General features: G+C 41.7%; 1 protein-coding gene across 4 annotated transcripts in view; it reads right to left on the bottom strand.

Moving 5' to 3' along the window:
- Window positions 1-24622, bottom strand: part of nfrkb (nuclear factor related to kappaB binding protein) — a 178235-nt gene that overhangs the window by 23513 nt on the left and 130100 nt on the right. For all 4 annotated transcript variants that reach the window (XM_084320314.1, XM_084320316.1, XM_084320315.1 and 1 more), the window contains 5 exons: window positions 15729-15873; window positions 11934-12056; window positions 11392-11583; window positions 7118-7424; window positions 100-332 (listed from right to left, as the gene is read on the bottom strand). In XM_084320314.1, the coding sequence (XP_084176440.1) occupies window positions 100-332; window positions 7118-7424; window positions 11392-11583; window positions 11934-12056; window positions 15729-15873 (1000 nt within the window). The remainder of the gene's footprint in view (window positions 1-99; window positions 333-7117; window positions 7425-11391; window positions 11584-11933; window positions 12057-15728; window positions 15874-24622) is intronic.

The raw sequence follows: 24622 nt of genomic DNA, 5'->3' as shown, positions 1-24622 counted from the left end.
GTGAAGCACTTTGAACTGCAATTTCTGTATGAAAAGTGCTATACAAATAAAGTTTATTATTATTATTATATATTACAGTAAATCATAAATCAGCAGGACCTGTTTCTGCGGGATAACGCCCAGGCCCGGCATGATGCGGATGGTGGTGCCACCGCTCTTGTGGTCGGCGGTGGAGACGGTAGAGAAGGTTCTGGTTTTCTGGTCGGCAATGGTGACGGCCAGTGTGGGCATCAGGCGAATGGCTGTTTCCTCGGCCGCCTTCAGGAGGGTGGAGGCCCCGGCTACCGCCTTGCTCACCTGGACCTCCCCCAAGCAGGAGGCCTGGCTGGAGGCTGAAAGCAGGAGACAAGGAGAGAGGTCTCTGCATCACGCCAACAGCTTGGTTTTCACCACCTGTTCCACTAACGCTGCAATTTCACTTAACCCTTTCACTACCACTCTACCAAAGGGTTAACCCTTTCACTGCGACAATATTAGATGGTTAACCCTTTCACTGCCACACACCAAAGGGTTAACCCTTTCACAACCACACTACAGAAGGTTAACCCTTTCACTACCACACAACGTGTTAACCCTTTCACAACCACACTACAGCAGGTTAACCATTTCACTACCACACTACAGATGGTTAACCGTCTATAGTGTGGTAGTGAAAGGGTTAACCTTCTGTAGTGTGGTAGTGAAAGGGTTAAAAACGATGGCAGTACACATACAAGCTTCAAATAAAACATTTTAATCAAAATGTTCTGTGATATTGAGGAATCGCTAGGCAGCTGAATGACTAATGACGTTTCTTTTTTTGTGAAAACTTAGCTAGCTAGCACCACCAACTTAAACAATAAATATTACTTAAAGTGTACATTTAACCCCTTAAGCCTGATCGGTCCGGTACGAGATTGATATCACGCCATAAAATAGATGAATACAGAAAGTATTAATTAATGTTGCATTTCTTTTTCAAATGTAGCCAAGAGTAAAGACCACTAACCCTGTCAAAACAGCAGTCAAAGTGTATATCAGCACGTTTGTTTACCAATGATTTTAAGTCATATGAGCTTATAAAAATATCCGCGCATTGCATCGGAAAGCGGAGGATTTAGGTGGAAGTAAAGCAAGCTGTCATAAGTGTGTGTAGTCCTATGAACGGGGAGACCCATAGGGATGGGTACCGAATTCGGTACTTTTAAAAGGTACTTACCGAAACACGTCGGTACTACCGAGTATCGATTCACGTGAGATACCATTTACACTTCTTTTTTTTATTTTTTATTTTTTTAAACCTTTTTTTTTCATGTCAACGTTCACACGCACAATATACGCTTACCTAGGATTTGACTTGATTCAACAACAAAGCAGTCGGGGCAATGGCAAGCCGAAAACGGTCGAAAGTGTAGTTATTTGAAGTTTGGATAATTTTTTTCACAACTGAGGTAGGTAGATTACATTTTTATAGACTAAAGTACCGAAAAAAGGTACCGTTGGGTACCGGTATCGATTCACAGGTACCGGTACCCATCCCTAGAGACCCATGGCTTTCGAATTTCATAAAACTACACTTCCCAGCTCACGCCAGCCCCTGTCAATCATCTGACTTCCAGCTTGACATTTACATTTTTTGTATAATTTTTTTTAAACGTGATTTTTGGGATCATATCTTTACCTTTCTGTGAACGTCTAGCAAAAAAATTCGTTGCAATCTAGATGAAAAATGGCTGAGATATTTACATTATAAAAAAGTAACTGTACTTAAAATAAATTTCATTCACGGTTCTTGCTGCCCTGTCAGGGGCGCCTGGTGGTACTAAATCCAGATTTAACTCTGCCATTGGAAAGGGGAGATTTGGCCTGATCCATAGATGTGCGACTTGTCCATAATAAAGGTAATTTATAGGCCTGATATTCTATATAGATATTTCAAATTGCATGTGTCCGGATGGCAAAATTCAGTACTGTATCTACAAAAAAAAACTGTAAATCATCTGCCCTTTATTCCTTTGCTTAGATTTTTTGTACACGTGATCTCAAGAAAGTTTTTCACCAGAATCTTTCACGTCTGGTCAATATTAGAACGGTGTTGTAAAAAAAAGAAAAAAAAAAAAAAATTATATTCTGTTGGTTCATTACAATCTACTCAAGCAAATGGACCTTGTAGAAGTGGAGCAATCTTCCATTTACTTAGGTATGTACAATGGGGGAAATAAGTATTGAACACATCAACATTTTGTTCAGTAAATGTATTTCCAATGAGCGTATTCAAGCTAAATTTGCACCAGACATTTGTATTAACTCAAGAAATCCGGACAAGAAATCTAAATATTAACACTTTCAATGCCAACGGTCCAGTTTGTTCATGCCGACCGTTCATTGCCAACGACGCGATATGTCGTTTTTTATTAGCGATTTTAATTCATATTTCATCAATCTAGTCTCACGTTAGTGCTGCAAACTCTCTCTGAGCTCCATTGGGAAAATACCGCCCCTATCGTCTCCCTGTGGTACTGCACCCCTTTGGAATGGATTACATGAAAACACATGGGGGGGGGGGGGATCCAGATTCCTCATTCTACTTCTCAGACAAGTCACCCGAGAGGATCCAAGTCATTTCCGATCCCCAAAACATCGTGGAATACATATTTCCAGTACCCAGCATTGGATCAATAAATTGGAATTGGAATAATCTTTTTGGAGAACATCTGATCTGAGGTAAGGAATCTATTTTACCAGTCTTAGGATAATCAGAGTTTTTTTCACAGAGATATCAGCGTGTGCCCTATGTGTGTGTGTGTGTGTGTGTGTGTGTGTGTGTGTGTGTGTGTGTGTGTGTGTGTGTGTGCGTGTGCGAGATCAGGAAATAAGATTACATTTTTCAGCCCGCTTCTCTAGCGTGCATAAGTACACATATACTATCGATAATCTAGCGTTTATTTGAAAACGATTCATAAATAGGCTGAAAAATGACAGTTTTTTGTGTATTCCAGAATATTCCAGTAAAGGGCGTTTATCACAGAATCTTTATATTTTCCTGAAACTTTCAAAAAACGAGGGTTTTTCAAAATGGTATAACATGGAAATGAACAGATTAAAAAACAATCCGTTTCGACAATGTTGACTGCAAACAAGTCATTGATAAGCGACGGCCAGATTAGACAGATTTAAGACAGTTTATGCGTTTGCAAATATGAGAGCTCTATCATTGAAGTGGGTGGTGGCAAGGAAGCACTAAAGCTCGCACCGAGCTCCGGCATTGAAAGTGTTAAAGTCCATATGTAAATAAAGTTATGTGTAATAAAGTGGAATGAAACAGGAAAAAAGTATTGGACACACTAAGAAAAAGCAGTACACCACAGCAAGGAAAGGCAAGGAACTAGCTGAAAACCAAAACTAATTAGGAGGCAACTCAACCTCCTATCTGTGCTAATAATGTCCACTGGGTTAGAATATATTGATAGGCTATCAAATGTTTTTTTGTTACCAAGGTGCCACACAAATGATGGGTAAAAGCAAAGAGCTCTCAAGACCTTCACAAACAGATTGTTGCAAATCATGAAAATATAATTGGCTAAAGACGTATTTCACAACTTCAGAATCTTCCAGTAAGCACCATTGGGGGCATTATCCATAAGTGGAAGCAACATCACTCCATCATCAACCGGCCATGCACAGGTGCTCCTCGCAACATTTCTGATCAGGGAGTCAGAAGGATACTTAGAAGAGTAGCCAGAGAGCCATGGACCACTAGGAAAGAGCTCCAGAAAGACTTGGAGGCAGCAGGTACAACTGTGACAGAAAGGACCATAGCAATGCACTCCACCACCATGGCCTCTGTGCGCGTACAGCCCGCAAGACTCCACTACTGAAAAAAAGACATGTTGAAGCTTGTTTAAAGTTTGCCTAACAACATTTGGACAAGCCAGTGAATTACTGGGAGCATGTACTCTGGTCAGATGAGACCAAAATGTTACTTTCTGGCTGTCGCACAACATGTTTGGAGGAGAAATGGCAGTGCACATTACCCGAATAACACTACCAACAGTGAAGTTTGGAGGTGGAAGTATCATGGTGTGGGGCTGCTTCTCCTCTCCTGGTACTGGCAGACTTCATATCATTGAAGGAACAATGAATGGAGCCATGTACAGAGAGATTCTTGAGATGAACCTGCTGCCATCCACCAGGATGCTGAGGATGACACGTGGGTGGACCTTCCAGCATGACAACAATCCAAAGCATACAGCAAAGGAAACTTGCAGTTGATTTCAGAGAAAGAAAATCAAGTCAATCACCAGTCAATCACCTGACTTAAACCCAATTGAACATTTGTGGAAGCATCTGAAGATCCAGATTTACAAGAGGCCCCTCCGCAATCTTCAAGATTTAAAGACAGTAGAGGAATGGACCAAAATCACACCTGAATACTGCGGGTGATTAGTTACATCATACAGAAAGCATCCTTGGAGCTGTCATTACAAACAAAAAAGTATTGAATTAATTTCAGTTAATGTGTTCAATACTTTTTTCCTATGTCATTCCACTTTATTACACATAACTTTATTTATGTATGGACTTTAATGTTTAGATTTTTGGAAATATATTTACGGGACAAAATGCTGATGTGTTCAATACTTATTTGCCCCATTGTATTTTTAGAATTTTCGGAAAATATGGCTAGGGCTTAACACATTGTGCGCCAAAAACGAGTATACTCGTTATTGCCCGCCATGCGTTGTGCGCCAGAAATGAGTTAACTCGTTTTTGGGATCAATATTTAATTTTTTCGTCATGACATTCATAATTCATCCAGCCTCCCTCCGGGGATGCAGCTGGACCCTGTCTGATATTGCAACGCCTCAATACCGCCCCCTGGTGGATTTCGGGCGAGTTATACTCCAAGCCAAACCGGAAGTGGCGCTCGGTGCATCTGGGAGAATCCTCCGGCAGTAATATCTTGTAGCATGGATCTAGTGAACTCTACTTACCCACTTACACACTTTAGAACACCTAAACACACTTTATATTTATTGGTAAAGAATTTGCACTACAACCCATACCTCATTACACCTTACTGTAAATTGTACCTAAATTGTACCTCATCCCATTTCTGCTTTGCACTATATAGTATATTGTATATTAGTATATTGTATCGTAACTCAGTTACTTCTACTCTGCATTGAACATTGTACATATGTACATACTGAACACTTGTGCCTATGTACGTGACTTCTATTTTATACTTGCTATACTTATTTTATTTTATACTTATCTATTTTTGTCTAGCACAGTCTCTGGAGCGTAACAGAAAGAAGCATTTTGTATAAAAGTATTCTGTACTTCTGTATGACAACTAATAAAGAAACTTGAACTCTAGGCATCTGATGTTGCACTTGTTTACCGGGGCTCAAGCTTAACCCATTCAGTGCCAACCACGAGATTAGTCGGGTTAACTCGCCATGCGTTGAGTGCCAAGACCAGAGAAAACATGAGAAAACTGGTTTTAATCGTTATTTCTTTTATTAGCAATATCCATAAATGTTTCATCCATCCAGCCTGACGTTATCATTGGGAATGGGTCTGAGCTCGAAAAGGGCAAATACCGCCCCCTATCGTCTCCCGGATGGTATTGCACATCATTGGATTGGATTGGGTGGGACTGTGCATCAAAAAAATAAATCCGGTCCAGGTTTTACTTCTCGGGCATGAAGTATCGTTATAACAGATGGACTGAGGACACTCAGAGCAGCGTGGATTATGTGTTTTGGTGCTATAACGTTGGATCAATAAACGCTATCAATATTTGGAATGGTGATCAGAAATTGGATTAATCTTTTTGCAGAACATCTGATGTGAGGTAAGGACTCTATTTTACCAGTCTTGGGGTAATCAGATGTTTTTTTCTCCGCCATCGCAGCGTGTGTGTGTCTCTGTGTGTGTGTGCGTAACGTTAGCCGTATCCACGGCATGGATAATCGATTTTTCAGCCCGCTTCTCTAGCGTGCATAAGTACACATATACTATCGATTAGGACTGACCCCTATTAGTCGAATAGTGGATCGAAAGGAGCCGTAGTCGACTGCCAACCTCTTAGTTGAATAATTTTTTTTTTTTTTTGTATATATTTTTTATCATTATTTCCAAAAGAAAAGAGGCCTAGAAGCGTGGCTAATGCTAATGGCATGCATACCAGAGGCTAACTGCCTAAGAAAACAGGCACAGAGGCACTGAAAGAGGATTTCACCTGTCTAATGAACACACTAGACTAGACAAATATCAAGATGTATCCATCAGTGGACCAATTGCATGCTTTTGCAGAGGACAAGAAGCCTTCCGTTGACTCCTTCAGACATTAAGCACCCCCCACAGCCCAAATGGAATGATACAAAAAAAGAAAAAAAAATTAAATTATACTTTAAAAATAATAATAATAATAATTTCATTTCGGCCAATCATCGTAGACTATCCAAATCCTTAGTCGGGGACAGCCCTACTATCGATAATCTAGCGTTTATTTGAAAACGATTCATAAATCAGCCGAAAAATTACAAGGTGTTTTGTGTATTCCAGTAAAGGGCTATTATCGCGGAATTTCTCTGTAATTCTCCAAAATCTCCAAAACTATACTCGTATTCAAAACGGTATAAAACGGAAATGTACCAATGAAAAAACAATCCGTTTCGTACATGTTGACTGCAAGCAAGTCATTGATAAGCGAGGGGTGTCTTAGACCCATAGCCATAATTTAAGATATAGTTTAGGCGTTCGCAAATTTCCCCGACCTCCCATTGACTTCCTTACTGGGACGCTAGCCCTAATATGGTCAAAGGGGCGTGGCTCTGAATGAGTTAAGGACCTCCCGTCATCCCAGGGCTGATATAAGCAGGATCAGGGAGGATGTAAATTCATTTGGGGATGAATTTGGAAGGAGAGTTGGAAAAAAACCTGCTAATGTTTGAATGGAAGCGGATACGGACCGCTAGCCTTGCTTAAAACTCTGTAGTTAGTTGGTCCGTATACGCTTCTATTCATTTGTGCTAAGCTAGGCTAGCTTGCAGCCAGATAAGAGTTTTACTGAACACACAAGAGAGGACATTTCCCATAATGGTGGCATGTTCCGTTAAAAGGTTACCTAGGTTGGACGTGGAGGGGGATGAGGGTGTGGTCACGTGAAGCGTGGCAGAGATGCTCTTGCTTCCCCCTGCGGCGACGCTGCCCAGGAAGTCTGGGCTCAGCTTGACGGTGGTGAGGGGGGACTTGGTGAGCGTGGCCATCATGTCGGGGGTGATCCGCAGCACCGTCTGCCCTTTGGAGTCCGTGGTGATGGAGGACGGCGGCAGGCGGAGGATGTCTTTGCCCTGGATACGTAGGTTAGTGGCCGTGATTGGAATTCCGGCTGATCCTGCCGTCTTCAGACCCAGCTGCCCAGTGATGGACACCTTGAGAGGGAAAGTAGGGCCGTCACTTTCCCCCCCAAAAATCAAGTTTGAACAAATGCAAAAGTTCCAAAAAGGGCACCGTCTTAACAAAAGCGAACCTTTAAAGGCCAATGTATGCAAGGGTGCTCGACACTTTTGACTAAATGAAACCGACACGTTTATCATTCATGCTTTGGTGACATTTTCCGTTGTTTATATGGTAACAAAAGACAGCAAGCTCCTGACGGTGTGTTAATTTGGAAATGTCTTTTGTGGCGTGTGTGATAATATAATTCGATATTTATGTTCTGTATTTATTATTTTTGTTATTTCAATTGTCATTATTGTTGTTATTATTATTATTACTGTATTGTGTATAAAAGGCAATTTGGCGACCTCTAGCGGCTCTGTGTGCATATTTTTTAATACAATATATATATCGAATTGAAGCCCTATTTGTTGCCTGTCGATAGCCCTTTCAGGTGACAAAATCTGTTGCCGAGTTACATGCTGATATGTGAGGCGTGCGCCGAAGGACACAGCAGACTTTAAATTTTTTCAAATACCACTCCTGACTCTCGAGCCTCTACCTCCGTCAATCATTTGGCGATCTTGGAAATTATTGGACAGGGTTGTAACCAATGAGTAGGGCTTTCCAATGGAATGAGTGAATCAGGGATCTAGGTGAAAAGTCATGAGCCAAAACAGGAAGAGTATTCTCTGTCGAATGCATTGAAGTCTATGAGAAAATCGTTTTCTGAGCTCTCTCACCTTTTACCAAAACCGCTTCTAATCACTCATTTCTGAACGGATTTTTATGAAATTGGGACATGTACTACACAAGACTATGGACCCAGGGTGTCTTTTCAGCCATAGCAATTTTCTTGGAAATACTACTTCTGGACTACTAGCTACTACAGAAAATCTTTAGTAACAAGTTTTTCTACAACGCAAGTTTCATTAGCACTAAAAGTGAATCTTCTTTATTGTATCAGAAACTTCTGAATGTCATCTTTGAAAAAGGGACCAGGCTCATGCATGTGCTATAAGTATAAAGTGTAGTATTTTGGTTTGCAAAATAAGTATGCAGTCCTCAAAAACAAAAACTAAAATGACCACTTTTTATTATTTATTATTATAGAATATAGAATAGCAGGCTTATAAATTACCTTATTATAGCCAATTCGCACATTTATGGATTGTGCCAAATCTTAACTTTCAAATGCCCGAGTTCAATTTGGATTTATTATCACCAGGCATCAGTGCATGTGAGCGGATCGGAGCGTGAGCGGCGCGGGGAGCGGAGCGGGCGGTTTTGACGTGAGCGAGGAGTGGGTTTTAAAATGTGTCGGCGCGACGTCCGGAGCGAGAGTTCTCCTCCGCTCCAATCCACTCCAGGCCGCTCACAGTGGTTTAACACTGATGTTAATATACATGTAGTACAATGCCAAAGCAACAGATGGCGATGTACAAACATGAAGGCCATTTTCAACCAATGAGAAGGGTGAACCTGTGATATCCTGTTCAGGCTTTGTCACTCACTCCTGTTAGAAAAAGTATCGACGCCATTGTTGTTGTCGTTAGCTTACATGCTAACGTTAATGGCAGCGACCATAGCATTGTGGCTCGGCTAGCTATCATCGCTTAATAGAGCTAGTGAATGGATAAACAACGTTATTTAACATTGCAGAATTGGTACAATTACAATGCGGCTCAATACAAACAATTGTTAAGGGGCACAGGGGGTGTAGACTGTTGTAGTTTGAGCAAATTTACACCATGCTCCAAAAAAAAAAATCTGCCGAGCGATCAAGGTGAGTGGTGAGCGAGCGGAGAGCGACTTGGGGGCGGGGTCAACATGAGCGATTAGCGGAGCGGACCAAGCTTTAAAGAGCGAAGAGCGGATTTCTCGGCCGCGCCGATCCGCTCACGTGGCCTGCCAGGCATGCATAAGAACAGATAATGAAATCGACTGTATGTACTAGGGATGTCCCGATCCGATCACGTGACCGGGGCAGATCACATGATTTTCAGAAGATCGTGATCGGGGGAAAAAAATCGAGAGTAAAAAAATATAATAAATTTTTATTTTATGCAACAAACATGACCATGTTCATGTCTTAAACTCATACTGAGGCCTTAGTTTTGGTTTTAAATTACATATCATTCATTTATTTATTGTTGCACAGAGCAGAAGAATTTGTCAAAACATTTCCTTTGATTTACACCGTCGCATGACAGTGACGTATGCCGAAAATAGCAGACCTACAAGCTCACAACGCGTTGCTCCCGCAACACCGGCAGGTTATGTCCACCTGATGACCCGGAGCAGCTAGACAAAATGTCAGAAGTTTGGAAGCATTTGAAAAATTTTACCGAAGCCAGTCCAATAGCCAGTTGCAATGTTTGCAAGGCGGACGTTCCGTGTGGAGGAAAGAACAGAGCTGCGTTCAACACGACCAATACCTACACGTTATGTGACTAGAGCGAGCAAAGGAATGGGGGAGGCGGCTGGTGCTTTGCCAAACAGCTGTATTGATTGCAATGCCTCGCTTGAATGAAGTTAACGTTCGCCTGGATAACGTCAACATTCGCTTTGTGAGGATTATCGTCGGCGTTTCAGAACAAAATGGAGCAAATCATTACGTAAGTTGAACACTGTGAATGTATACTAAATAATGTGCAAACAGATTGAAACTTTTAATATTTCTCGTATGAAGCACATTCTCAGGGGCTCAGGGTGAATGTAATGTGAGCCACCACGCTCAAGGGGCTATTGAGGCAACAGAGGGGCTTGTCTCGCTTCGCCAGTTTCTGACAAAAATGCGTCAAATCAGTTACTAATGTGAAAGATTGGATCGGGAAAGATCGGTATCGGCAGATACTCAAAATTACATGATGGGGAGCAAAAAAATGCGATCCCTACAGTAGGTTTCTTATTCTTGCCAGAGTGCCGCCATTTTTAAACTGATTTCAGTTTCAGTTTCAGTTTATTTTTTAAAAAGGACAATACACATTGATAAACATTTCTGTAAATGTGTCAGTTTTAGCCAGCTGGCTAATTCGCAACTGTAGTCCAGCAACTGTTTCAAATAGGGATGTCCGATATTATCGGCCTACCGATATTATCGGCCAATATTGGCATTAAAATGTAATATCGGAAAATATCGGTATCGGTTTTCAAATTTATTTTATTTATTGTCAAATGTATGCATAATTTCACGACAAGAGATATGTAATGTTAATTACCAGAAATTATTCCGTTTTTGGGGGGGGGAAACCCTGCATATATCGGTATCGGTTGATATCGGTATCGGAAATTAAGAGTTGGACAATACCTGTATATCGGATATCGGTAAAAAAGCCAATATCAAACATCCCTAGTTTCAAATCTGATTGTTGCTAAATGCTCAAAATAGGGGAGAAAAACTAACTGCGCTCCAATATATGCCAATAATGTTCAGTTTTGTGGTATATTATCCAGAGTAATAAGAGATATTAAAAAGATTCATACAGACCCCATTTGCTTTTTTTGACCTAGAGGCCTCTGGGAAGTGTATTTCTGAAAAATACAACACTCATTGAAAGCTCTGGATGTCCTCTTCAAAACTACAATTACGACTTTCACGATCACAACAAAAAAACTAAAACTAAAATCGATCTAATAACACTTTAACCTATTAGTAAACTAACGTATTGATGATAATATACATTATAACTGCTGTTGTGACATGGTTATGACGCTTATACTTGAATACATTTGACAAAAAAAAACGATAATTTTGTCAGACAGTCTGCAGAGCTTGATTTATGACGTGATGTCATTTGCGGTCCGCCGGAAGTGCGTGAAGAAAAAAGTCAGTGTGGAGAACCCTAGCATATCAGCCATAACATTGCGCTATTAATATTTAGGAAGAACAGTGATGACTGACACAGGAGCTCGAGTCCGACGAGAAATGGCACAAAATGACGAATGTACGTCTCTGACCTGTTTGATGTTGGTGCCAGCGAGTCCGTGCAGGATGCCAGGCGACACAGTGGTGCCGAGGCTGCCGGGGGAACCGGTGTGAGGCTTGGCCATGGTGACGGCAGACACAGACAGGGTGGTGGGACCTCTGGCAGCCTGTACCTGAAGTGGACCGCAGACAGACGGACCCCTCAGAGGCAACGACACCACTGCCTATAGAAAGGGGGTTCACAGAGACATTACAAGTCAGGGAGGAAGATTATGCAGTGCAGTCCATAAGCCTTAGGAGAGTGAAATAATTTTTGTTGTTGCTTTGGCTCCGGTAATCCAGCACAATTTCAAGTGGAACAATGACTATGAAAAGTGCAGACCTTCAGATTTGATGGGGTGAACCATGTACGTACATGAATTTAAATAAAGTTGTCATGTTTTACATGAGTGTAATTTTGTCCAGGTCCCAGAGGATACAAAGAAAATATATACATCATCACTGAAATGTACACATGGCACTCTTTTTACAAAATACATCTCTTATGATGCTCAACATTAGCTGTTCTGTTTACCTGTGAAATGCTCTTGCCGCCAACTGAGACAGGCACCCTGATCTGGTGAGAGGTTTGGAGCAGGGTGGCCGGCTGACTTCCTGGGGAGGCACCCAGACCGGGCTGTGAGGACACCACTCGTACCTGAAGACAAGATCAGATCTTTACCAACTCTAACTTTAAAGGAACACGCCAACATTATGGGAAATGCACATACTTTCTTCTCCAGAGTGAGACAAGAAGATTAAGATGCTAATTTCAATAGAAAGCTATTCAACTGCAAGCTAGCCTAGCATAGCACAAATTAATGGAAGCGCACACAGACCAGCTAGCTGTTGGCCAAAAACACCTCTCCCAGAGCTTTAAGCTAGGCTAGTGGTCCATATCCGCTTCCATTCATTTGTGCTAAGCTTGCAGCCGGATAGCTTTCTACTGAACACACAGAGAGGAAATTGGTATCCATCTTCTTGTCTGACTCTAGAGAAGACGGTAAGTGCATTTCCCATAATGTTGGCGTGTTCCTTTAAAGGGGAACTATCTTATAAATGGCCTTTTTGAGTGTTTAGCATTGTTTCCTAGCTATGTGAACTTATATTAATATGATCTATGTCTCAAAATTCTCATATTGGCGCATTCTTCCAATTCTCCTCTCACAATATTCACCCTCACTGAACTGAGTCATTTGAAAATGTGATGATTTGTGATGTCAGAAAGACACCGCTGCATGTTAATGTTGAGATACAAGATGAGCTGCACACAGTTCTGCTGCCCAGGCTCAAAACGGCTCGAGATCTTGAGGTAGAAAAATGCTGTTTTTGAGGACTTGATTAGAAATACAAAACAATGAATAAAAAAATATATATATTACAGAGGTGTTCCATAGACTCACAGGAATTGTGTAAAAGTGCCCAAATAGTGAAAGAAATAGTAAAATAGTTCCCCTTTAAGAGTCATCCAGCTATGGAGATAACTGTCACACTAAATGAATGTGTGTAAACCTGTTTTAGAGTTTTTGGATGTGTGTGAGATTATGTGCTAAATAAATGAGCATTTATTTTTGGTGAAGTTCCTCTTTAACCTGTTAAGCCCTATAGTCTTTGCTGCCCTCTACTGTGCGCCTGGTGGTACTAAATCCAGATTTAAACCGGCATCGAAAAGAGGACACCTGTGCCTTTTAAAAGTGGCATCACTAATTTATAGGCCTGATATTCTATAATCATATTTTGTGTCTGGATGGCAAAATTCAGTACTGTATCTACAAAAAACCCTGCAAATGATCTGCCCTTTGTTAATTTGCTTAGCTTTTTACTAAACTTGTTCTCAAGACATAGCTGAATGAGCTCAGCATCTTTTTGCTTTTGAACTTTGTTAGCATGGTGTTATTCACCATCAAAGATGGAAAAACAAATAATAATCATTTATATTCTCTTCATTACAATTATCTCAAGCATAATAACAGACACAATATTTCCAAATGTCCATGACTGTATTTCTGTAATGTAATGAAGGAATAACCTTTACAACTATGATATCATTAATATAAGTCTTCCTGTGACTAGAAGTTGGAGACTTTTTTTCTTTTCTTTACAGCCTCTCTGAGCTATTTCCACCTCACAATTCCCGTCATTGATATTTGCATAAATAAACAATAACCTTATGACCATGAATTTCCATGACTTTTCAAAAGGTTTCATCTAATAATTTTCCAAAAGCATTTCCAGGCCTGGAAAACAATATTTAATAGGATTCAATTTTGATTCCATTTTAAAATCTCCAGGATTTTCATCCCCCCTTGTCCCATTCACATAACCAGGGTTCCCACAGACATTGCAAAATGAAATTCAAGGACTTTTCCAAGCACAATTTTTTATTTTAAACGGGTATTTTAAAGGGATACAATTAACTTTTAACACATTGGTTGCCAACAACGAGATTTCTCGTTATTGGCCGCCATGCGTTAATCGTTATTTCTTTTATTAGCGATATCCATACATTTTTCATCCGTCCAGCCTGACATTATCATTGGGAATGGCTCTGAGCTCGAAAAGGGCAAATACTGCCCCCTATCGTCTCCCGGATGGTAATGCACATAATTGGATTGAGTGAAAAAGTGAATCAGAGAAATACTCCGGTCCAGGATTTTCCTATCTCTGGCAAGCAGTGTCGGGTTACCAGATTCACTGGCGAGGCTGGAGGCAGCTTGGATTATGCGTTTTGGACTATAACGTTGGATCAATAAACGCGATCAATATTTGGAATGGCGATCAGGAATTCGATTAATCTTTTTGCAGAACATCTGATATGAGGTAAGGAATCTATGTTACCAGTTTTGGGTTACCGGTAATCAGTTGTTTTTCACAGATTTCACAACGTGTGTGTGTGTGTGGCGTTAGGCGCTGAGCGCGGCACGAATAAATGATTTTTCAGCCCGCTTTTGTATCGTGCATAAGAACACAAATACTCTCGATAATCTAGCGTTTATTTGAAAATGATTCATAAATCAACGGGAAAATGACAACGTGTTTTGTGTATTCCAGTAAATGGCTATTTTCGCGGAATTTCTCTGAAATTACTAGAACTCTCCGAAACTATACTCGTATTCAAAACGGTATAAAACGGAAATGTACTGATGAAAAAACGATCCGTTTCGTACATGTTGACTGCAAGCAAGTCATTGATAAGCGACGGGTGTATTAGACACATAACTAGCGATGTCCCGATCACATTTTTTTGCTCCCGATCCGATCCCAATCATGTGATTTTGAGTATCTACCGATATTGATCTTTCCCGGTCCGATAAAAAAAAAATTAATTATATAAAATATTATATATATTTTTTCCCCCATCCCAATTTCTCACATTACATTCACCCTGAATGTTGACGTTATCCAGGTGAAAAGTTAACTTCATTCAAGCGAGGCATTGCAACCGGAGTAAACTAAAAACTCGGCCTCCAACCTGCTGCTTCATGAGAGCAATGGCGCCATCGTCTGTAAAAATCAGGTGACTGCAAGTTCTGCAACTAGTGGATGTCCCTCATCCTTGACATAAATAATTTGATGTATAATTAAATCAAAGGAAATGAGTTTGTTTTGGCAAAATTATTCTGCTCTGTGTGACAATAAATAAATGAATGATGATATGCAATTTAAAACCAAAACTAAGGCCTCAGTATAAGTTTAAGACGTGAACATGGTGATGTTTGTTGAATAAAAATGTTTATATAAAAAAAAAGAAAAAAAGTTTTTTTCCCGATCCCGATCTTCTGAAAATCACGTGATCGGCCCCCGATCCCGATCACGTGATCGGATCGGGACATCCCTACACATAACCATAATTTAAGATATAGTTTATGCGTTCGCAAATGTGCTCGTCCTCCCATTGATTAACGTGGTGGCATCCAAGCGATAATTCGTCATATCCGGCTGGCAACCAATGTGTTAAATGCTGTTTTTATAGAAAGAAAATCAGATCCAATATGTATGGCTTAAAACCAATTTACGACAATTAGTTAAATTTTTAATAAATGTAACATTGTAAACGCTAGTCCTGCCGGAGTATTTAAACCCCGCCCACACAGCTCAGATCGGCCCAGAAAAGAAACGACACCATTTCTAATAGAGTGCAATACCGGCTGGAAGGCGTAGGCGGCGGTATTTGCCCTTTTGCGAGCTCAGACCCATTCCCAATGATAACACCAGGCTGGATGGATGAAAAATGAATGGATATAGCTAATAAAAGAAATAACGATTAAAACCAGAGTTTTCGCGTGATTGGCGCTGAATGAGTTAAGCACCTTGTGCAAACCCTGCATACCTGAGACAGGGAGCTGGCCCCCAGGTGACTGATGATTCTGGCTGTGTGCTGGGGGAGAGGAGGCTGGGAGGCTGAGGGAGCGCACTGGCTGCTGGGGAGGATGGTGCCCAGCTGGGGCATGGAGGGAGGAGACACCAGCAGGACCCTGGGAGGAAGAGGAGCACAACGTTACAACTTTCACCTTTTTCAGGAAGGGTAAAAAAAAACAATAATAGCCAAATGATAGCCTACTGGGATGTGGGTTGTCTCAGAATGGAAATGAGCTGTAATTTCTGTGTGTCTCCCTCCGTCTCCGATTTAACCACACCCCTTCGACACAAATATGTAGTTCTTTCTACTGCATCAGAATAAATACTGTCGGACAATCTAACAATAATTAACACATTTACAAGTCGTATTACGTTTAGCAAATAAGGAAACGAATAGAGAACATTTCAAAGCACAAAAAAATGGCAATATCTAATTGTTTACCTATTTCTGAATTGCGCAACGTTTACGACATTTCTGAAGAATCCTCTCCTGCAAGATATGGTGGCCTAGACCGTGCCGGGTCACATATGCTGATTTTATGCCCATGTTAATTTGATAGTAATTGCTGTGGGGCACTCTGGACTGCAGTCCATGTATGAAAAGTGCTATATAGATAAGTTATTAATATTTAGTATTATTATATTGTAAAAAATGTATGCATTGAAATGGCTGAGTCTTGACGACATTGAAAATGAGGGTGACCTCAATTGTTCTTTCGAGAATAATAGCCAAATTGGTAACCCTAACTGACCGGCTGTTGCAGAGGATGCACAGACGCTGGTGAAGTTGGATGACCCGATATCTGCAACGCTAAGATAATTCTGGCTAGCGATTTTCCTTTTTTCAAACTGCCGCTTTTAAAATAAAAAATCCCCTGCCTTATCAGGGAGAGAAATGTACTGTTTAGGGGTGGGAATCGCCACAGATCTCGCGATACGATACTATTGCGATACTTGAGATACTCGAAATATTGCGAATATTGCGATATATTTTATATTTTTTTTATCAAATTTTTTTTAACTGCAAAGTAAAACTGTCAACATGTTTTATCTAATAAAATAAAGTTCAGTCTGTTCATCTCACTTCAATCATTTTTATTGCAGAACATGGTATTTTCTCAAGCAGACAGACAGTAAACTGTAATCTGTGTTGCATGCAGTGGCGAATCCTCATGGAAGCCAGGCCCCCCTATCAATGAAAATATGAATTAATATCAAATATGAAATATGAAAAAAAAAATATATATAGTTTACAATAATAATAAAAAAAAAATCATCTGTTATATATATATTTTTTTTTAAATGTCTCCCTCTTCTCCTTCTCACTCTCTCTAACACACTGTGACTACTGCAGCAGAGGGGACTGGAGAGGAGGGAGGCGGGATGTCCTTCTCCAGCGTCCCATGTTAAACCAACACTAGCCAATCCGATTCGAGCAATCGAGCTGACTAAAGCCCTGCCCACACCTTAAAACAGGGCTTTGAGCAGAATAATTAGTTTTGGGTCTACCGTACTTTTCGGACTATAAACCGCGGCTTTTTCCCCCATTTTTCGACCCTGCGGCTTATATAACGGTGCGGCTTATATGTGACTCGACGTGACCAAACCCGAAAATGTAAAAATAAATATTGCTTTTTTGACTGCATTGAAATGCTATTTATCTGTTCCCTTATTTGCTAAACTTAATACAACTTGTAAATGAGTTAATTCTTGTTATTTGTCCGACAGTATTGTGTCCCAATGCTAATTACATAGGTAATTAAACATTAAAACACCTGCGGCTTATAGTCCAGTGCGGCTTATATATGTACACATCGTTCAATTTAGCTGCTGCGGCTTATAGTCAGGTGCGGCTTATAGTGCGAAAAGTACGGTACATACTGGGATTACTGGAGTGGCATCTAACGTGAATCACGTGACAACGGCTGAACCATAGGAGACGTCATCCCCTCGCGGGATTGATTGTTTGAAAATGTTATTAACAGCAGGCACGTTCAGACTAATCCTGTATTCTATTATCAAACATTTAGCACTTTATTAGACACTTAGTTTTAGCCAGCGGGACATTTATTGAGGACCAGCAGCACAGCACACCACTGTGGATATTATCTATCTGTCCAGGAGGAGCAGTTTATTGACCAGGTAAGATGCAGTTTCTACAGTAGCTTGCATGCTAAGCTAGAGCTACTAATGTAACGTTATGGCTAGCTTGGATGCTAACTGAGTGATTGATTGATTGATTGATTGATTGATTGATTGAAAAGTTTATTAACAGATTGCAGAATGGGTACAGTACAGTACAGCTCAATACATACAATTGTTAAAGGGGAACTCCACTTTTTTTTGGAAATTAGCTTATTTAACATCTTCCCTGGAGTTAGACAAGAAGATGCATACCTTTTTTGTCTCTGTGCGTGCATTTTAGCTTTGGGAATAGACGCTCCGTTAGCATAGCTTAGCTTCATCACTGGAAGTGAGGCAGGACAGTAGCCTTACAGTGCCTTACAGTGTATTGCAAGGTCTGACATTGACCAAACTTGATATGCATGACCTTGGTGGGCTCTAGGTCAACTCCTGAAAAGGGGGTCAATGTCAGACTTTGCAATCAAAAGTTAGGGGGCTAATAACCCTTGCCATAATTTCAGTGCGCCCCCTAACTTTTGATTGCAAGGTCTGACATTGACCCCCTTTTCAGGAGTTGACCTAGAGCCCACCAAGGTCATGCATATCAAGTTTGGTCAATGTCAGACCTTGCAATACACTGTAAGGCACTGTAAGGCTACTGTCCTGCCTCACTTCCAGTGATGAAGCTAAGCTATGCTAACGGAGCGTCTATTCCCAAAGCTAAAAAAAAGCTTGTACATTGGAGGTGGGGGGGGGGGGGGGGGGTTGGGTAGGGGAGGGACACACATTGTACACTGTACATTGGAATACTGACAAAGCCATGACTGAGTTGTCCTTACAGTAGAGGAGTGAAGTGTCATGTTTATTAGTCACATCCCTGTGAAGGAGGGGTGAAGTGTCATGTTGCATGATGCTTGTAACTGAGGGGTACAATTCCCTGACTGTATTACTAGATATGATACTTACTACCACTACCTTTGTACTTAATATTCGGCCACCCAGTACTCGGCATAAATATATTATGATGAACACTGTCACGTAGATGAAACGGATCCAACACAAATGTACGAATTAGAAATAGGTCTTTATTTCTACACAGCGATGGTGTGTAGAGCAAGCACTTAATCAAATCAATCACATTTATGAATGGGAATTAGTATGCACTTTTATGGCAAGAGTATTCGTCGGTATATCAATAGAGAATGTCCAATCTCTGAAGGCGCAGGTGGTACATATACGACCTGGAATAGTTTAAGGAATAACAGCAATGATACTTTAATGATTATAGGCTGGATACACTAGGGGGGGTTAATCCGGTCGCTTGTAAGCCGACAGGAGTAGGAAGGGGGGGGGGTAGAATCCGGCTGCCTCATCCGGCCAAGGGTATCCCAGGTGAACCCACTGTAGTGCCGTTCAATGCGCCGGCGATCCTTGGACCACAGATGAAAGCAGATGGACTCTTTGTGGGCCGGCGTCCTCCGGTCCACGGGGGAGAGACGTGAAGCGACCTCGTCTTGCAGAGCGTCTCCTCACCTTGCGTCCTCTCCAGGGGGGGGGGTTCCAACACACGGCAGTGTCGGGGGTCTTTATCCATGGAATAATCAACGTATACAAAGCATAATCCGTGCCTGGGAAGGCGGGCTGTCGTCGGTAGAATAATCCGGTATACAGGTCCACTCGCTCGTCGGCTCTGGGGCTCCTCGGGTGCAGCTTCACGTGGGGTCAACCACCCTGGATAAGCAGCCAGTTCTCTGCCCGAAACGATGGGGTACTGACTACGGTAGTATTCTCACCGCACAAAGCACTATATATTAACAGACTATTATTAGCTTAATAGACTACGTCCAACTCGACGATATAGTGCCAAATATGACTATTCAAATATTAATATACACGATGTCTCAATACCGATGGTAGGCGAACTTGGCCTTACTCCCACACGTGGCGTCGCGGGGAGGCTTTACGTCTGTGACTCTATTGGAGGGTAAGAAACTGGACTGAAAAGGAAGTCCTACTTTAGTAGCGCAGTATATATACGCACTATGAACAAATAGTCCCATTAGTGGTGCGGTAGCCAGATTCCTACGCGGAACTAGGACTTGTTCGTACATGTTGAGCGGTACGTTTGAACTGGGTCTGGGAGGTATGGCAGCCTGGCACCAAGGTCTCGACCAATAGTAGAATGGAGACTATTATGGGATGTTCAGTAGGCTAGAATGGATATTCAATGCATATTGTACAAGGAATATACAAGGGATATCAGGGAATATTAGAGAATATACAAATACAATTAAATATATATATATAAATAAATATATATATTCGGTTTAATCTGGCCCTTCACAACAATGCTAGTAGTACAGTAACTAGTATATTGGTGCGTCCTAGGGTTAAATGCTACAGTATGCTAACTATTTGGAAAAATAACTGTTCAAAACTGTTCTCTTGGCTTTGTTTTGTTCATAGTAGTAACGCTGCCGAGCCATACTGTACATGGTGACTGCTTGGTTTGACTGGCAATGGCCGCCGAGCCATACTGTACATGGTGACTGCTTGGTTTGACTGGCAGTGGCCGCCGAGCCATACTGTACATGGTGACTGCTTGGCTTAAGTATAAAAAAAAAAAAAAAAAAAATATATATATATATATATATATATTAACACTTTGACTGCCGGGAACCGTCTTTAGACGTCTTTGCTGGCCATGCTAAAGTTGCCGGAGGACGTGTTACGTCGTCCTTATATCAATATTTCAAAAATCTGCGATCGGATTCATATGTCCCCTCCGCTGGCCTGAGATCCACCAGCAGGACCCACTGAGCTCTCTGGCGGTTCAGGAGCGCCATCTGCTGGCCGATCGGCGCAATCGCCAAACAGGATGTTGCATAGAGGTTGTCCTAGACGTCCGTAGTACTTCCGGGCGCTCGCTATAGGTCATGGGACTCTGGCTCGTCACGCTACACGGTGATCGATTGGCAATAACTCGATAAACAACATGATTTGGACGTATATACCATTATACAAGCTGGAGATGGACCGGGTAAAAATATATCCCATAATGATAAGATTTCTACTCTACGATGATCGCCCAACGGCGCGCGGAGACTGGGGTGAGTTTCAGCGTGTAACGTTACCGTCTTCGATACTAACTGCTATTATCAACATTTGACCCACATTAGATGATTGGTATAACGCTGCCCACGGAATTATAAACGCCCCCTCGCCCATCCGGTCAACATCAGATGACGTGTAGTAACTTCTAGAAGTACGTCTAGTTGGAATTTTTTATATCGCACTGATTGCCATCAAACTCCATATAATGCATTTGGGGCTATATATCACGTTCTGGAGAAAGCTGCAGAAAGAGATGAAAACATACTTATACATTAGACCATACTTTACTATGAATATGTGAATGAAAAAGTTTAACGTTGCTACACAATGAACAATACATATAGGACTTTGAATGGGCCCTAATAATGGCAATGTAGCAATAGAATTTAAAAAGTTATAGCCCTGCAAAGAAGGGGACTTTCTCCATAGACAAATAGCGCTGGCAATCTATGGTATATCATGAATTTAACCTTAGGCAGCCAAAGTGTTAATAACTTTTTTTTTTCTTTAATAACTTTTTTTTTTGGCATCCCCTATTATTTTACCCACGCGAAGCCACTGGTTGCATGTACCTGACAAACTGAACAGTTTGTATTACAGTCATATTCCAACTTAACTGAATGCACATGTGTGTGTGTGGACTACTGTACTATTACATGTATTGAAATGAACAATGTAACTTCCTTATAATTTTTTTTTATTTTTTTTATTTTTTTTATGAATAATTAAATATCGATACTTGGCGTCCCTGTATCGATACAGTATCGCCACGCAAAGTATCGCGATACTACTACGTATCGATTTCCCCCCCCACCCTTAGTACTGTTACCACAGCTGCATGAACCACAGACGAAGCTAGGAGTGATCTATTAACCCTTTCACTACCACACTACAGAAGGTTAACCTTTCACTACCACACTACAGAAGGTTATAGAGCGTACTGGCCAATCGCGTATCGCTCTTCGCCATACCGAGATATACCTCTATCTCCAGTACCTACTGTACTTCATTAACGAAAACAATGCACCCTTGCACTTGACCAGGCCCCGCCCCAGTGTCCCCTATAAGACACCGGACATGGTCATACTCACCCTCCTCTTTTTTTCGTTTCCATCATGGACGTTGCAGTGCACTCCATGTAACTAGCGGTTATGAAATGCAGAGAGAAATTGAACAATGTTGGGTTTTCGCCGGAGATTTGCCAGCCCCTGGAATCTTCGGCACGTTCTGACAGCGCATCGGGCGTGTCCTGGGGTTTCCTCGTCTTCTGACAGCGGATCGAGGGACGTCGCGCGGCGGCTAGCTGTCGTGGCTAGGTCACGCCCAGGTAGGGTCTGCGCCACTAGGCATAACAATGCTGGCGTTAGTGATACTGCTCGTTGTCCCGTGAGACAACCGAGTTGTGTATTGGCGCAAGGGGCAGGATATCTGGGTAAACGTTGTCGTTTTACCGGTTATCCTGGAGCGTGCGGCTAACGCTATGCTACGATGCTGGGTTACTGTTCTTTTTGATTCCCCGCTGAGGGCTGTCTTTTTAAAATAGGTCTTCCCTCCTCTTAACCATTCATGCCGACGGTCAATCGGTGTCTACTGTTGGGAGTTTTGACTGGGGCTTGTTTACCTTTTTCATGGGTGAATGGGCTGAGGCCTAGGGCTGGTGTGCTTTTTGTGAATTTATGAATGGTGTGCGGGACTGGTGTTTCTCTGGTCTGCATCCCCTTAACATTGTGTGTATGGGCTGTGTCTATGCCAAATACAACGCAGTTCGGTTTCCGGGTTCCTCTGATTGGCCACTAAGCCCACGTGACCGCGGCTAGCACGCCCCCCTTATCGCCCGCTGCCGCGCTGTGATGCAGAAGAGCCAGGTGGTTTCAGCAGCAGCGGCCGTCTTCTTCCGAGGCGGCTCGTTCTTATTAATCCCTAATGTCATGTATGTTGTGTATGTCATAAATGTCGATATGAATTGAAAATGGGGGACCCTGATGTAAACAAGACTAAAGTCTTTCTCTGGTCTGCATCCCCTTAACAATTTTCATTCATTCATTTCTCCCCCACTACTCCCAAAAGTAACACTAAATAGATAAAGTACAACAACGCCAGACTCAAGAAACTGTGTTCCCTTTGGCGCAATACACACAATTGTTAAGGGGATGCAGACCAGAGAAAGACGTTTGTCTTGTTTACATCAGGGTCCCCCATTTTCAATTCATATAGACATTTATGACATACACAACATACATGACAGCTTTGGCTGTTTGTACGATGAAACAAAGAACTTCTAAGATATACATTGACTTGGATTTCAGTGATATTCAGCGGTTATGTCAGTGTTCTTAAAAGCTTGTAGTTGTGCATGTCATAAAAAAACAAACTCGCATCATTTGGGTATTTCTGAATGTTTTGTCATATGAGTCTATATAGGATGCATTTTTGTGTAATTGTTTGATCATAATACAGGACTAAGGAACATGGTATTTTTTTATTTCAAATTATATATATAGGACTATGTATAAAGAAACCATTTCTTCTTTCAGAAAGGCTGATATAAAGCTAATGTTTTGTGTAATTGTTATACTCATTGAGGACCATTACATTTGTAGTATTAATCGTAGAATCATATCATATCAGTACCTTCAATAAAGAGTAGATCTGACTACTTTACTGAATTAACAATTACTGTGAATATCTCCAAACCACGCTCACAAACATTGAGTAACAATACCTTGGATGATGTAACTGATATGGATATTAGTCGCGCTACTGGATAAAAATACGCTGGTACCCTTGACAGTTAAAAAAAATAAATCACTTTATTCATTACATATTTTTCCAATCATATTGTACTGAACAAAGATTAGCAACACATTTTCTTGCTGTGAATTCCTGCCTGAACATTCAAGACATGCTGTATTGCATCTTCAACCTGTCCTTGGAACAGGCTGTCATCCCCACCTGTCTGAAGAAGTCCACCATCATCCCTGTACCCAAAAAATCTACGCCCGCTTGCCTCAACGACTACCGCCCTGTAGCCCTCACCTCCATAGCCATGAAGTGCTTTGAGAAGCTAGTGAAGGGCTACATCTGTTCCTCCCTCCCAATCAACCTGGACCCTCTGCAATTTGCATATCGCCCCAACAGGTCCACGGAGGACGCCATAGCCCATGTGCTGCACACAGCAGCATCACATCTGGACAAGAGGCAGGGGAACTATGTGAGAATGCTGTTCATCGACTACAGCTCAGCATTCAATACCATAGTCCCCTCCAAACTCATAGCCAAGCTCAGGGACCTGGGCTTGAACTATGACCTGTGCCAGTGGGTCTTGGACTTCCTGACGGGCAGAGCCCAGGTGGTAAGAGCCGGCAACTGCACCTCCTCATCCATCACGCTCAACATAGGGGCCCCCCAGGGCTGTGTTCTGAGCCCCCTCCTCTACTCCCTGTACACACATGACTGCGTAGCACAGCGGAACAACAACACCATCATCAAATTTGCTGATGACACAGTAGTGGTGGGCCTGATCTCTGCCAACGACGAAAGGGCCTACCTGGAAGAGGTAGAGAACCTGTCACAGTGGTGTCAGGAGAACTGCCTCTCCCTGAACGTCAGCAAAACAAAAGAGATGAT

Source organism: Notolepis coatsorum (assembly GCF_963971535.1).
Source record: "Notolepis coatsorum genome assembly, chromosome: 8".
NCBI classification, from domain to species: Eukaryota; Metazoa; Chordata; class Actinopteri; order Aulopiformes; family Paralepididae; genus Notolepis; species Notolepis coatsorum.
The sequence above is the reverse complement of the archived record's forward strand: the minus strand, read 5'-3'. Positions and strand labels throughout refer to the sequence as shown.